The following is a 15,697-nucleotide window of genomic DNA, read 5'->3' on the forward strand; positions in this document are numbered from 1 at the left end:
GATATTTAAAACCACCTATTTGTGTTTTCATAGGCTAAAAAAAAAAAAAAACCAGACACTAGTTGTAAATTCTAACGTGCTTAAAATCTTTGTGCCCCAGCCCCCAGAGAATGTGGGGGGAGAAAGAAAGCACCAGGGTATGAGTCTGGGTCTAGGCAGGAGAGAGAGACTGTGCTGGTAATTTGAACAAAGAAAAACTTAATACAAAGAATTATTAACTAGTAAACGGTCTCCAATGACTAAAAGTTATGAAAGAGGCTCTAAGGAATATTGCATTAATAAAAGTAAGGAGCAGCTACTACTTCTAGGACTGGAGAGATTGATTACCCCAGGAAGGAATGGAGAGGTTCTCCCTACTCAAGACCGAGATCAGACCTTGTAGAAAGAATGTGGCGGTGGCTTGCTGGATGGTGACATTCTCTGGGGTGCCTCAGGCCAGAGCTGGTCTGTAGGAAGCCACCCCCTGGGGTGTGAATTGGGTGGCCTGTGTCCTCCACAGGAAGACACCTGCTGGGGTCTCTTGAATGTCCCCTGGCAGACACAGTAGGAGAAATCCCTGAATAATATTCCAGTGTATGGCTATACACCACATTTTACTTTTCCATTCATCTGTTGATGAACTTTTGGGTTGTTCTCACTTTTTGGCTATTATGAATAGTGCTGTTATGAACCTTCCTATACAAGTTTTTATGTGGACATGGTTTCATTTATCTTGGGTAGATACCTAGGAGCGGAATTGCTAGATCATACGGTACTCTGTTGGAGGAACTGCCAGACTGTTTTCCAAAGGGACTATGTCATTTTACGTTCCCACCAGCCCACCAGGTGTGTATGAAGACTCCAGTTTGTCTGCATCCTTGCCAACACTTGTCATTGCCTCTGTTTTTGCCTCTGGTGGGTATGAAGTACCTTTTCATTATGGTTTTCATTTGCATTTTCCTGATGACTTCTTAGAATACTCCCTTGACAAGTGAGGAACCTGAGGCTAGACAGGTTAAGTTGCCCAAATTACACAGGTAGTGAAGGATAGAGTTGAGATTCAGATTTTTGACTGTTTAAATATAGAGCCTATATCCTACTGCTCCAGTTTGATTTTTTCTTTTGGTAATTTGTCATCTTTGTGCTGAACTTGCAAGTAAATAGAACAGTTGCAGATTTACAGGCTAACACTAAGTCATAGTACATTAAAATAAACTGGCTTCTTAAAAACTTTTGGTTGGAAGTTAAAAGGAGTTAGTAAGTCTTAGATCTTGTACATCTACCGTCGTCTTCTGAATAACATGGATACTGAGAACGGTGTGGGTTGTCCTTTGGTGATAAGCAGCCCTCCCAAACCTCTCCACTCTTGACTAGGTTCTTTATAGAGGTATAGAGCAGAAAGAGCCTCTTGAGGCTTTGTCTAGTCCAGTCTTCTGCTGCTGCTCTGGTGAGTGATTAAATCCCTTCTAGCAAAAATCTGTCCTCCTTTCAAGGAGCTCCAGGTTTGAGTTTCCATACTCCCTCTCCTGATCAAGTCCTGGCTCCACTTTGGTTAAGCCTATTTTCATCACTATTACAGATGAGTGTTACTCTTTTTTTTTTTTTAAAGATTTATTTGAATGAGAGAGCGCTCAGGAGAGTAGGACCATAGAGGAAAGGGCAGAGGGAGATGGAGAGGGAAAGGGTCCCAGGGAGACTCCCTGCTGAGCATGGAGCCTTACTTGGGGCTTCATGCCAGGACCCTGAGACCATGACCCGAGCTGAAGCCAAGAGTCGGACGCTTAACCGACTGAGCCACCCAGGGTGCCATAGATGAGTATTATTCTTTAAAGTTAATGAAAATCTGTATTGTTCACTGAACACACAATTTCTTTTTCAGACTCCTTTAGGCAAAGAAGTACTATCAGATACCTGTCTTACTGTTAACACTTAACAGACTTGAACATTTTTATTACGAGCTTTTTCGAATAAAGATTCTCAACTAATATCTGTAAAAGATGTTTTACAACCATTTAATACTAATTTAAATGTTATTTTTTTATGGTGTCTTGTCTCTTGCATTTTTTTTACTGAGATGTAATTCACCTAACATAAACCTCTTTTATTTTTAAACACCTGCTTTCTCCTCTAAAACACAGAGCCTGCCAGCACTTTCAGCGTCCCCCCCCAACCCCCGTGGGGGCTGTGGGGCCAGGATTTGGTAGCTGGTGCTCAGAGAAAGCCCCAGGCCTCATCCTTGCCCTGGGACTGTGCCAAGGGCAACTGTCACCCACTGGGACAGAGACCCTGTTCTGGGATGTCTCATTCAACACTGTGTTTTTCTCCTGCTGTTCGAACCTTAGGCAAACAGACAAAAAACGGAGCCTAACCATCAACATAATACTTCAAGTAAAACAGGATTACTTTCCTGTTTCAGTATGTTTACTCTTACCCGTCTGGGTAATGTTGCTGCTTTTGACTCAATTTATGGTTGGTGGTGATTTCCAGTTACTTTCTTTTATATTCCTATCCACCAGCTTTATTTTTCTCTCCAAAAGATGACAGAGATCATATTTATCTGTATTTTGCAACTTTAGAGACTGTGCTAGGTGCTTTATTGTGTCATTATCTACCTCAATAATCTTGGTAGGAAGGTAGTCATTACTTCCATTTTGCAAATGAGCAAAGTGAGGCTCCGAGATTGTATAATAGCCTCTAGCTGGCATGGCTCTGCTAAAGTCCTGGTCTTTTAAATCTCAAGTCCAATGCTGTTTGTCCTTTGTCTGAAGAACTTGACTCTGGTCTTTAATGAATTTCATCTTTGGGTTGGGGAAGTATTTTTAGAGAGAAAGAGCTATAATAAATGTAAATATTTAACTTTAAAAATTTATTATTTTAGGGGTGCCTGGGTGGCTCAGTCATTAAGCGTCTGCCTTTGGCTCAGGTCATGATCCCAGGGTCCTGGGATCAAGCTGTGCATCAGCCTCCCTGCTCAGCGGGAAGCCTGCTTCTCCCTCTCCCACTCCTCCTGCTTGTGTTCCCTCTCTGTCTCTGTCTCTCTCTGTCAAATAAATAAATCTTAGAAAAAATTTATTTTAAAAAATTATAACACATTGAAGTGGTTCAAAAAATTATAAAATGGTATACAATGAGAAGTTTCCTTCTCACCCTTGATTCTGGTTGCCCAGTTCACATCCTCTCAAATGGAAAATGAGTAGTAGCTGTTAATTTCTTTTGTATTTGTCTCATAACTTTCTTTGCATATATAAGCAAATACAAATATATAGTCCCCACCCCCTTTAAAAAAAATAATTGGTAGCATTCCAGGCACAATGTCTGCATCTTGTATTTTCATGAGAGCTCTTTTCATGTCAATAAAGATAGCTTCCTCATTTGTTTTTACAGTGGGGTTTGCTTTCAAATGGTATCTCTAAAGCATATGCTTGAGACAATTGAACACCTATGTCCTCACAAAAACTTTTATAAGACTATTCATAGCAGCATTATTCATAATAGCCAAAAAGTGGAAACAACCTGATGTCTATTAATTGGTGAATGGTAAAAATGTGGTATATCCATTCAATGGAATATTACTTGCCAATGAAAAGAAATGAAATGTTGATACAATCCACGGCCTCGATGAACCTTGAAAACCCAGAACCCTGGGATCATGACCTGAGCCTAAGGTAGATGCTTAACCATCTGAGCCACCCCGGCGCCCCTATCTAGCTTAATTTTTACTTCCCATCCTTTCAGTTGTTCTGTATACATATAAGTCAGTCTCTCATAACAGGACAGTTATAATCTAGATATTTCTAATCTGTTTCATCACACTCTGAATGAATTGAATCTTTTTATTAGCAGGCAATATTTAAAGCTTCTTTAATGTCTGTGACTTCTCCTGAGCCATGTGGGCACACTGCTCACCTTGGGAGAGTTCTGTCTATTCTCTGTCCCTGACGGCACTACTTTATTTCCATGAGGAGTCCTTTTTCGGATCAACTTAAGCATAACATCTTCTTTGGGTATCATTTCAATTTAGAGCTTTCAGGCTATTTAAGATTTTTATTATTTATTTATTTGACAGAGAGAGACAGCGAGAGAGGGAACACAAGCAGGGGGGGTGGGAGGGGCGGAAGCAGGCTTCCCGCTGAGCAGGGAGCCCGATGTGGGGCTCGATCCCAGGACCCCGGGATCATGACCTGAGCCGAAGGCAGACGCTTAATGACTGAGCCACCCAGGTGCCCCTGTCAGGCTATTTCTTATTGCAGAAGTTCTTCCTAGCTATTAATTCCCAGGTTCCAGCTGAACCAATGCTATTCCTGTCAACATACTGTTTGTTACAAAAACGAATTGTCTTCAGTCCAGGTCTGCCACCTGCCCGGGGTTGTCTCTTACTGGAGCTGGAGCTGGGCAAATACAGTGACTTTTTTTTTTTTTTTTTTTTTTTAAGATCTTCCCTCTCACGGGGCACCTGGGTGGGACAGTTGGTTGAGCCTCTGAATCTTGATTTTTGGCTTGGGTCATGATCTCGGGAATCTGGGATTGAGCCCCGTATTGGGTTCCACACTCAGTGCAGAGTCTCTTTGTCCACAACAACCTCCCCACCCCCTGTGTGTGCGCACTCTCTCTCGAATGAATGAATGAATGAATAAATAAATAAAATCTTAAAAAAATCTTCCCTCTCACTGGTGAATACTTTAGTGCTAATAGGTTTTTTTTTTTCCAAACTCGATTGCCTCTGGACCTTGTATATTGATCCTTTTTTTTTTTTTGCCTTAACTAGGAGCGAATGGTAAATAGGTTGAAATCAGGTGTTCTAGAGTTCCATCTGTTTTCTTTTGGTGTAATCCTATTAGCTCAGATATGTGCACAGGAGTTTTTGGCAGAAATCGAAAATTCTGTACTTTGTGGGAAGGATTGATTTCTTACAATGAAGTATAAAAAATACATGACTATATCTCTGACAGATATACTTACCTCATTTATTCATGCCTGTTTTTGTTGGTTTTTCAGCTCTCCTACAAGCTCGCGTTCCCCATAACCAGCATGTATGGATCAATATTTACAGCCTGGAGGATCCTTGAAGTAATGAGAGAAGAGTCTGCGGCCAGTGACTGGCTGTTTTCCATAGAGTCCTTGCTCCCTATTACCACAGTGATCCCTGTGCATGTTTTCCTTTTGTTGGCTCACCTCCTTGTTGAAGATCAAGGACAGAATCTTCGCCAGATACTGAAGGTCACTACATTATTAGCCCAAGCAGATTCCTCTCAGGTAAAGTAAGAAAATAATGCAACAGTAATGGGGGTAAAGCTTAACTTTTGGGATTGTAGATTATTCTTCGTTTGCGGATGATTTTGATCAAAGTTTTAAATTATGGGTTGATTCTTTTTTGGGGGGGAGTTTGGGGGGCTATTTTTATCTTCTCCATTTGTTCTTTTTTGTCCTTATTCTGAATTAATGAGTACTTCATGCAAACATTTCTTTAATGAGACCACATTTCACTGTGAAATCTACACATGATGCTATTCTGGTATTATGGTTTATTCGTAGATTTGCTCATTTGTTAACACTTTTGTCGACTCTTGTAGCCTATTCCAAGGTGAATATCCCTTAGTTCTAATATTGGTCTTTTATTTTTATTTATTTATTTTTTAAAAAAGATTTTATCAGAGAGGGAGAGAGCAAGCGCAGACGTGGGGGAGGGGAGGGCAAAGGGATTGGGAGAAGCAGACACCTCGCTGAGCAGGGAGCTCGACACGGAGCTCCATCCCAGGACCCTGGGATCACGATCTGAGCCGAAGGCAGATGCTTAACCGACCGAGCCGCCCAGGCGCCCCTAATATTGATCTTTTAAAGTGGATGCAGATTAATTTAGGGTAAAGATGGCTATGCAGTAGGCATTCATCTCTTTTTGACTTTTGGCAATTTGATCCTATCTTCATTCAGTCTTTAATAAACTAAAGAATCCTGGGTCCTTGCTATGTATGGTAATGCTGAACATGCTGGGATATGGGGGTAAATGATCATTTTTCCTATCTGCACAGAACTTGGAGTGTAATAAGCTATCAGACATTAATAAGATTCCCCTCCCCCTTTAAACTAACCATATATTTGGTAAAATAATCTAATTCTTTCCCATTGGGTAGACCAAAGGGTAGGGTTTCCTAACCAAATAGCTATGGTATGTGCTTATGCTTCTTTCTAAACACGGTGAAGAAAAAGTTCATCTCTTTATGGAAAATTTGTGTTCCTTTAGGAAATGATTTAGTTGTAGGGGTGGGATAAATATGTTTATCTAAGATATGAAGTTAATGTATTTGGATTCTTTTTATCCCGAACTTGTCATGCTCATTCCTTTTAGTCAAGTAAACAACTGCTGGTCACAAAAAGTTTTCCTTCTGACTAGACCTCCTGTGGTCTGATTCTCCACGTAGATCTGTGATGTTCTCAAAGTACCTTTGTGTCATATATGGTGTGGGCATAATGTGAATCATTTCACTTTGTTTCCCACTTTATTTCTCCCTTCACCTTCTATAATAAATGCTTCTAATAAATGCTTTGTTTCAGTGCAGATACCTTATAGGATAATATCTTTATAATAGTTAATGCATAGATAATGCCTGGAGATTATCTAAAGAAGTGCTATAGTAAGTTACCTGACCTCTGTATGCCACTCATGTAAAACAATATATTACATCAAATTATGTGTTGATACTCAGGAAATGCATTGGTCTTTGAAATTCTAGGGTAATACTTTTGGTTATAAGTAACAGAGACACATCTGTCTTAAATAGCTTTTATTAGCTCCAGAATTTAATTCAAGCATGGCCTAGATAGTATATTCACTGTATAGTTTCTTTGTTTCCTCTGTGAATTGGCTGGCAGCCCAGAGCCTTATAACCTTATATTCCGTCCAAAAGGAAGAGAGATGTAGAGGTATTTGGATTGACCTTGTTGGGTCATGTGCCTACACTGAATCAACCGTTAGGGCAGGATAATGGGACACTTTAATGCACTTTAATTGGCCATCGTGGGTAGAATGGAAGTGGGTGAAGTGTCAGCCCTGAAATTGTCTGTGCCACCAGGATCATGTGGGTTGAGGATGGGATGATTCACCAAAGGAAAAATAGTTTCCTGGAAATAAAAGTGGGAATATGCTAAATAGGCAAAAAATGTAGCGGAGAACTTCTCGGTGTTCTGGGAATGCTGAAATGGTGTAAGTGCATTTCAGGTGTGCCAAGAATATCTCCCCTCTGAGCTCTCAGGCAGCCAGGTAGCTGTCCAAGTGCGGGGTGCTTGGCTGATCGCCTCTGGCCACCTGGTGTTTCAGATAGTTACCCCACTGTCCTTAGAAACGTGATTTTCATGTGTGCCATGAAATGGAAAAGGTTGGGAAGTACTAGAGTGACCATCAGGTTTGTTTATTTATTCAGTAAAAGTTTAAGAAGCAGTGGGAGAAATCGAAGTCGGTATGTTATACTTCTGTTGATTATTTCTTGGATAGTTTTGAAAGAAATGAGAGTGTCATTGTGCTGTCAGGATGAATAGTAGGGTGAAATGCTTAAAGAGTTATTCAAATTCATGCATAAGCAAAGGCAGTATCATTAATAAGAACTTAGAAGTGGAGTTGTGAAAAGGACAGAAGAAGTATCCTTGAACTAGAGATACTGTGTTTTTGTTTTTCTTTTCATATTTATTCATTTATTTGAGAGAGAGAGAGAAAGAGAGGGCAGGGGAAGGGGCAGAGGGAGAGAATCTCAAGGAGACTCCCTGCTAAACACAGAGCCTGATGCGGGGCTCAATCCCACAACCCCTGAGATCATGACCACAGTCGAAATCAAGAGTCCAACACAACTGACTGAGCCACACAGGCGCCCTTAGGAGATACTGTTATTTTCCTCACTTTTTATGAGGTGACCATTTCATATCCTCTCACTGGACCTTAGTTATAGGTAAAGTAGCCAAAAGGAAAGGACTTTATATTTGGAAAAAGCCAATTTTCCAATTGTGAGTAGGAATAGACTCAGTTGAAATGAGTTATGATTGTAATCTGTTATTGGTGGGTTGTTTCTATTTCTTTTATTAAGTTGACAAGTCTGCATGAAATGTATTAATATTTCATGTGTGTTTGTCCTTTCTCACCTTATAGAAAGAAGCTATATTATGTTTAAGCAATCTTTGGCTAGATTCATGGGCAGTTGATGCTAAGATTGATTGATTGACTGATTGGTTTGGGAGAGAGAGAGAGACAGAACAGAGGGACAGTGAGAGGAGGAATCAGACTCCCTGCTGAGCAGAGAGCCCGATGCAGGGCTCGATCCCAGGACCCTGAGATCATGGCCTGAGCCGAAGGCAGATGCTTAACCAACTGAGCCACCCAGGCGCCCCTCATGGGCAGTTGATAGGAAACAAAAGTCTTAGACTACTAATAAGCAGTAGCTAAGTAAATAGGTAGGTAAGAGTAGGAATTTCAAGGCTGTCTTCCGTTTTGGTGGTCACTTAACCTCTATGGTAGAATTTGCTGGTCTGCAGTATGCTTACTAAGTATTGAGTTTGTGTGTCACCATGATTTATTGAAAGAATCCTACTGTAAGATCTTGTGAGAAAAAGTATTTCAAAAGTTTGGAAGAGATGAAGTATGTTTTGGTATGCTTGTTATTATTATTCTAAGGTATTAAATTACGTTTAGTGCTGATCTTATTGGTAGTACAAGTCATGTTATATTTGTGTTCATACTGGTAAGAAAATGGGCTTTTTAAAAAGCTGTGATTGTGTTACTTCTTACTTATCCTGCAGTTTGATGGATCCTCTTCCTCCATGAGTTTTCATCCTTCATCTCTCACCTGGTTCCCATGGGGCATGCATTTTCCATGTGGTTTAATAGCTTTAGGGTCATGGAAGACTAATGGAGTTAAGTAGTCTGAAGGGAACTTGGCTTTGTGAGTATCATTTTAGAATTAACTAGATGCAGATGATGGTGTTAAAATAACCAGATAATTAACCAAAGCCATAGCAATAAATTGACACTTGAAAAAAATAGGAACCCGCCCCCCCCATCTAGGAGTGCTGTCATCAGTTACTAATAATCCTAATAGTTTTCTTCTTATAGTTTTCTTACCCAGACACCATGAGATTGAATTTGCAGAAGACTCAAGCTCAGGTCAGGCAGCACTCAGTAAAAGTTTCCTTTTACATGCTTGGTGGGAATGTCTTTTTTTTTTTTTTTTTTTAAGATTTTATTTATTTATTCATGAGAGAAGGGGAGAGAGAGAGAGAGGCAGAGGCAGAGGGAGAAGCAGGCACTCTGCTGAGCAGGGAGCCCGATGCGGGACTTGATCCCAGGACCCTGGGATCATGACCTGAGCCGAAAGCAGATGCTTAACCATCTGAGCCACCCACGCGCCCGGTGGGAATGTCTTCTAGTGTTCTGGGGAGAGATCCAAGAATGAGCATCCTGTGCAAATTCCCGTGGAAGTCTTGGAAGTTTTAAACACATCGATTTAGTTTAGAGAGAGTTTTTCATATCATAGCCTGTGCTTATAATAAATGAGAGTGCCATCTATTTCCTAAATTAGTGTTTTTTCTGGAAATAAAAGTTGACAGATTGGTGTGGTTTTTGGTTATGTTTATATAATGGTTCCTGCCTTTCTGATACTGAGTAATGTTATTTTCCTTCATTTTGATGAAAGTCATTCCGACTGCCTTCAGAGATGCCTGAACGAGAATTGAAGCACATGGCTCATGTACAGTAATGTCCAGTTGGCCTTATTCTTTCCTTTTCAGAGAGCTATTTCCTACCTCTGTGAATTGTTCAAGACCTGGTTTCATCAGGTGTGAAATCAGTGGTAGTGAATTGTAAACATGGACTTTACCGAGTTAATTAAGGGATAATGTGGACTCCGTGCCTAAATTAGGACATTTTCTGAACTTTATAGCTATTTATTTATTCATTCATTCATTCATTCATTCATTCATTCATTCATTCATTCATTTATTTATTTTTACTAAGTAGTCTTCGCACCCAGCATGGAGCCCAGCGTGGGGCTTGAACTCATGATCCTGAGATCAAGATCTGAGCTGAGATCAAGAGTCAGGTGCTTAACCGACCGAGCTACCCAGGCACTCCAATAGCTTTTTTTTTTTCCCTAAAGATTTTATTTATTTATTTGAGCATGAGAGAGAGAGCATGAGCAGGGGGGAAGGGCAGAGGCAGAGGGAGAAGGAGAAGCAGAATCCCCGCCGACCAGGGAGCCCGATGTGGGACTTGATCTCAGGACCCTAGGATCATGACCTGAGCTGAAGGCAGCCGCTTAACCAACTGAGGCACACAGGTGCCCCACCCCTATAGCGTTTTTAAAAAGTCAAATCATATTTTGAACCCTGAGCCAATGACTGGCCAACTTGTATATAACATGACTGTGGACAGTTTGGAAATGTGTCAAACTGACAACTTCCTTAAGGAGAGGTTAATAACTCTTAATCAACAAGCCAGCTTCAGGTAAACTCCATATGTTTACCTGGGACTCCCCTAACCAAACCCCCAAGATGTTTTTCAGACCCCTGGGCCCTGTGAGAAGAAAAGGCTGTTTACAAAGTTCTTAAAACCTTCCCTATCTATTAGCTTAGCTATATTATATTAACTATATTATTAACTAATTATTGTAACATTGTAATTTACTGTATTATATATTTGACAGATTATATTAAATATATAAAATATATATTTATAATTATTATATTGGATGTGTTATTAACTATAGTTTCCCTATAGTTGTTGGAAGTGAGATTCTCCATCTGATCCTGGAGAATAACAGAGGTGTTGGAGGAAGCTATTTTTCCACATTGCAGTATGTTTATACAAAAGCCTTATTGGAATTATTAGGTGCTTAATAGTAGGTCTTCTAAATATATGTAGGGAGAACACCTGGCAAAAGATTTTAGCCTTTTTGAAAATCAGAGCTCCCTGTTAGTGGTTTTAAAACCTGAGAAAATGTGTTTTCTTCCTATCTTTCTATATATTGTGGCAATTCAGAATTGCCACAAAATCTGATTCCCTCTTCACCAACGCTAGAAGCTGATCCCAGGCAGGTAGCTCCCTTAGAGAGTTTTAACCAGAAGACAAAGCTACTCTACCTGGTATTTAACTGGGAGCAGACAAACTCCACTATTCCAAATGCAGTTCAGGGCCCAACCCCAACCCCTCCCTATACTCGGCACTCAGTGACACGACAAGACAAATATTTCTGTTTCAGTCTATTAGAACTACTGAATACTGGGGCGCCTGGGTGGCTCAGTCGTTAAGCATCTGCCTTCGGCTCAGGTCATGATCCCAGGGTTCTATGATCGAGCCCCGCATCGGGCTCTCTGCTCCGTGGGAAGCCTGCTTCTCCCTCTCCCACTCCCCCTGCTTGTGTTCCCTCTCTCGGTGTGTCTCTCTCTGTCAAATAAATAAATAAAATCTTAAAAAAAAAAAAACTACTGAATATCACAGTGATATAGGGTGGAACTGAAAATCACAAACAATTTCAGTGAGAATTTTAAGTGATTTACAATCTACAGACTCTTCAAAAGAAACTCTGCCCAATACGAACACTCAGGGAAGGCAAGAAATTGATACAGAACTCCTTGCTGGGTATAAATTCTAGGCTTTCTGCAAAAAAGAAAAAAAAAAAAAAAAAGCAAAGGGTTCAAATGCCAGTTAAAAACATGTTTATTCTACAGGTATCTATGTGGAGTTTATAAAGAAGAAATAAGCATATTACCACCGAACGGAATAGATACCTGACCTTGAATTTCGGTCTGTGTTTCTCTTTGTCTAATTGTTTCATGTTGACAGGCTCAGCCCAATTTTGCTCTAGGCATAATCGATGCTATGGCTACGAGGGAATAGTAGTACAGCACTTCTTATCTGTAAAGCTCTTTATTAAAAGTACTGTACATTCTGGCTTCTTTTTGCTGGTGTGAAGAACACAGAGAGTGGACTGACTTCAGGGGGTAGCAATTCATAGAACTCAGTGACAATAGAACAGAGTGCAAAGTGTCCAAAGACTCTTTGTGCAAGTTCTTTTATAGAATATATTTTCCCCTTTTCTCACAGCAGTAACTTACAGACCATTAAATTTCACACATTTCCTATTCATTTTCCATGTTAAAATATGGCTTATGACCCAGAGTAGAACTATCACAGGATTCCGCCCTGAAAGTCAGCTTTTTTACTATGTGATAATATATGACTTTTGAAAGACCAGCAAGTCATGGGCCATGAACCTAGCCACATAAGTGATTTCAAATGGCTCAGAAGTCTGTACACTTTTACAATTGGAAAAAATTAAGCCCTGAAAACATTACAAAGGATAAAATTATCAAAGAATGCAATTGTTCCCATTAAGCAAGACCTTTAACTAGACTTAACAACCAAAACGTAAAAGGGAAATAAAAAACCCCAGAGTTGTAAACCGCAAGTAAAAAATAAATAAATAAAAACAAAAAATCTGCATCCCTCTCCCCACTTCCAAACAAGAGAAAAGTAAGCAAGTACCAAGGGTTTGAGAGGCAGTGAGTTTCACAAAACTTAATTTGTTAAGCTCTTCAATGATGGTAGGTTATAAGGAAGGAATATGTACTTCTCTAAAGCCAAAGTTCATAAACTTCTCCTGTTAGGCATATTCCATCAGTCAGTCAAAAAGAAACTGATGTACGTTATATGTAGTATTTAGAGTTATTCCATTGAAGTTGAGATACTAAGCAATAAGATTTCATTTTAAACCATCTGGGCCTACCTAAAAATTACTAACCTTTGTGGTTAATGTTCAATGCCTACACCTATGTAATCTTGCCATAAACTCTTACTATATATAGAAAGATAGGAAGAAAACACATTTTCTCAGGTTTTAAAACCACTAACAGGGAGCTCTGATTTTCAATTCAGAATTGCCACAAAATCTGATTCCCCCTTCACCAATGCTAGAAGCTGATCCCAGGCAGGTAGCTCCCTTAGAGAGTTTTAACCAGAAGACATGGCATGAGGAATTCCCCTCAAGGGGAAAACACACTGAAGTCCACCCTTGACAATAAAAATGTCTTCTTTTAATGAGCAGACAGGGAAGGGAGAAGGTGGTATTGGTCTTCTGCCTACATGTCTCATGGCCAGAAACTCCCAAGTGAAGTTGCCAGTTGGCATCCTTTATCATTCATTCTTCAGCTCTTCCGAGTCAGCCCTTCAAATAAGAGGAGAGTCTTATAATTTATGGAAACATTGCTTTACATCTATAGGAGTAACCCATGCAAGTTCCCTACAGCCAACTTGGCATTGATTCATAAATATAAATGGATAAGGAAGGCTCACCAGACTCTGAGAAAACGTAACAGCATTAGTAACCAAAGAATCTGTTTCCAGAAGAAAGAACTCAGGAAGAAGAATATAATGAAAAACAATCTAAGTCCTGAGAGATATTGGAAAGCTATGATTCTGTGTTTTTATGCTGTCAACAAAAATACTGCTGTGAGAAAGAAGAAATTCAATGATGAGATTTTAGAAGTGGAAAATGTGATTCCCACAGTTTGTAAATGGAGACAGGATTAGTGACTTACAGAATCTGCAAGTAAATATTTCAGAATATGGAACAAAAAAAATTTAAAAAGTTAAGACACTGAGCGTCAATATTGGGAGTTCTAACATCTTTCTCTAGAAATTCCAGTTGGGGGGAATGGAGAAAATGAAGGAGAGAAACTTAAAACACGACAGAAAACTATTTCTTGAGCTGAAAAAAGACACAAGGGTACCGATCGTTAGGACCCTTTGAAAGCCAAGCAGCATATGTAAGAATAGATCAGTCTCTGATTTTGTCCCCAGAACTTAAAGGATAAAGAGAAGGTCATGAGAGATTTTTAGAGAAGAATGGGGAAAGGAAAAAAAAGTAAGATTGATCTTAATTTTTTAGCATCAGCACACTGGGTGCTGGAATACATGGGATTATTGCCTTCTAGTTTCTTGGGGAAAATCACTTTGTACCTGGATTATTCGTCCCCATTTTTCTACCTTTTGCGACTGGTAATAAAGGCTTTTCCAGGTGTGCAAGAATTCAAGAACATTCCTTGCTTGCTGGTTTTTATGGGGGGCGGGGGAGGAAACCCCTCAAAGATGTGCTCCAACAAAATGGAAAATGAATCCAAGAAAGAGAAGAAATGTTGAATGGTGATCAAAATATCCAGTAAACCTTATGGTTAGTTGAAAATAATTATTTATAGAGTATGAAAAATAGTTACCTGGAACTAAAGTCCAAGCTTTAAAACATGGCGGAGGTAGCTAGTGGGATTGTGATGGTGTGAAGAGTTGAGAATGTGCTAAGGGTGGAATTGTTTTGGAAACTGAGTAATTCTTTTTTTTGTTTTTAATTTTTTTTTAAATTTATTTATTTGAGAGAGACAGAGATAGAGCACAAGTGGGGAGGAGAGGGAGAAGCAGGCTCCCCGCAGAGCAAGGAGCCCGACGTGGGACTCGATCCCAGGACCCCGGGATCATGACCCGAGTCGAAGGCAGACGCTTAACCAACTGAGCCACCCAGGCACCCGGAAACTGAGTAATTCTTGATGTTGGTAGAAGAATAAGGTGAAATATGCACATAAGCCTTTATTAGTAACAATCAGTGATTTATGATTTCTAAATACTATAACAAAAGTAAAAAAGAAAGAAAAAACCCTCAAAGGGGGCGCCTGGGTGGCTCGGTTGGTTAAGCGACTGCCTTCGGCTCAGGTCATGATCCCGGAGTCCTGGGATCGAGTCCCGCATCGGGCTCAGCGGGGAGTCCCGGAGTCCTGGGATCGAGTCCCGCATCCCTGCTCAGCGGGGAGTCTGCTTCTCCCTCTGCCCCTCCCCCCTCTCATGCTCTATCTCATTCTCTCTCTCAAATAAATGAATAAAATCTTTAAAAAAAAAAAACCCTAAAAGGATGGCAAATATGAACATAAAATAAGATGATAGGAATATTAAAAAAAAAGATGGTAGGAATAATTCCAAGTAGATCAGTTATGACAGTTACTGTGAGTGAATTAAATTATCAAAAGAAAGGCTCATTAACTCTATAGTGTTTCTAAGAGGCAAATCTTGAAACAAGTGACAAAAAATGAAAATGGTAACAATTAAAAACTAGGTAGATCATTAAGCTAGAAGATGTGGTAATATTATCATCGAAGGGAGATAATACAGAATCCAAGATAAAAAACCTCACACAGAACAAAAGGTAGTAATAGGTAGATTCCATTGAAGTTAGGAATCAGAAAAATATGGCTGACAGTCATGTTGCTATTTTTCTGGAGGTTCTGGCCATTTTTCATTCAAGAAAAAGAACTAGAACTTACATATGTACTACAAAGGAAAAAGCCAGGGCTCCTTAGAAAATGCAAGAGAATTTACTTAAAGCCGTTGCTTTTAGAATGCATAAGAGAGTTCATTACAGTGGATAGATGTAAGATCAGTCTACAAAACCAGTTGGTTTTCTTTACAAAAAACCCAATAAATTAGATAACTTGGCACTATATGGGAAAGGTATAATTTATAAGCAGTGTAGAAGCTATAACTTGAAATACTAGAATTGCATAGAAAGAGTTTGATGTAATTATAAAACGTCACCAAAATACATACAGTGGCTTCTAATATACTTTAGATATGGAATTCACATCATAAGTATTTATCATTGACTGAAATTTAATGATCTTACAATTGCAAGGCATTTCGTTT

General features: G+C 39.6%; 1 protein-coding gene across 1 annotated transcript in view; it reads left to right on the forward strand.

Moving 5' to 3' along the window:
- Positions 1-15,697, forward strand: part of FOCAD (focadhesin) — a 282,029-nt gene that overhangs the window by 74,788 nt on the left and 191,544 nt on the right. Inside the window, exon 11 of the mRNA XM_044920455.1 lies at positions 4,975-5,232. Coding sequence (XP_044776390.1) covers positions 4,975-5,232 — 258 coding nt within the window. The remainder of the gene's footprint in view (positions 1-4,974; positions 5,233-15,697) is intronic.

The sequence above is a fragment of the Neomonachus schauinslandi genome, chromosome 13 (genome assembly GCF_002201575.2).
Source record: "Neomonachus schauinslandi chromosome 13, ASM220157v2, whole genome shotgun sequence".
In the NCBI taxonomy this organism is placed as follows: domain Eukaryota; kingdom Metazoa; phylum Chordata; class Mammalia; order Carnivora; family Phocidae; genus Neomonachus; species Neomonachus schauinslandi.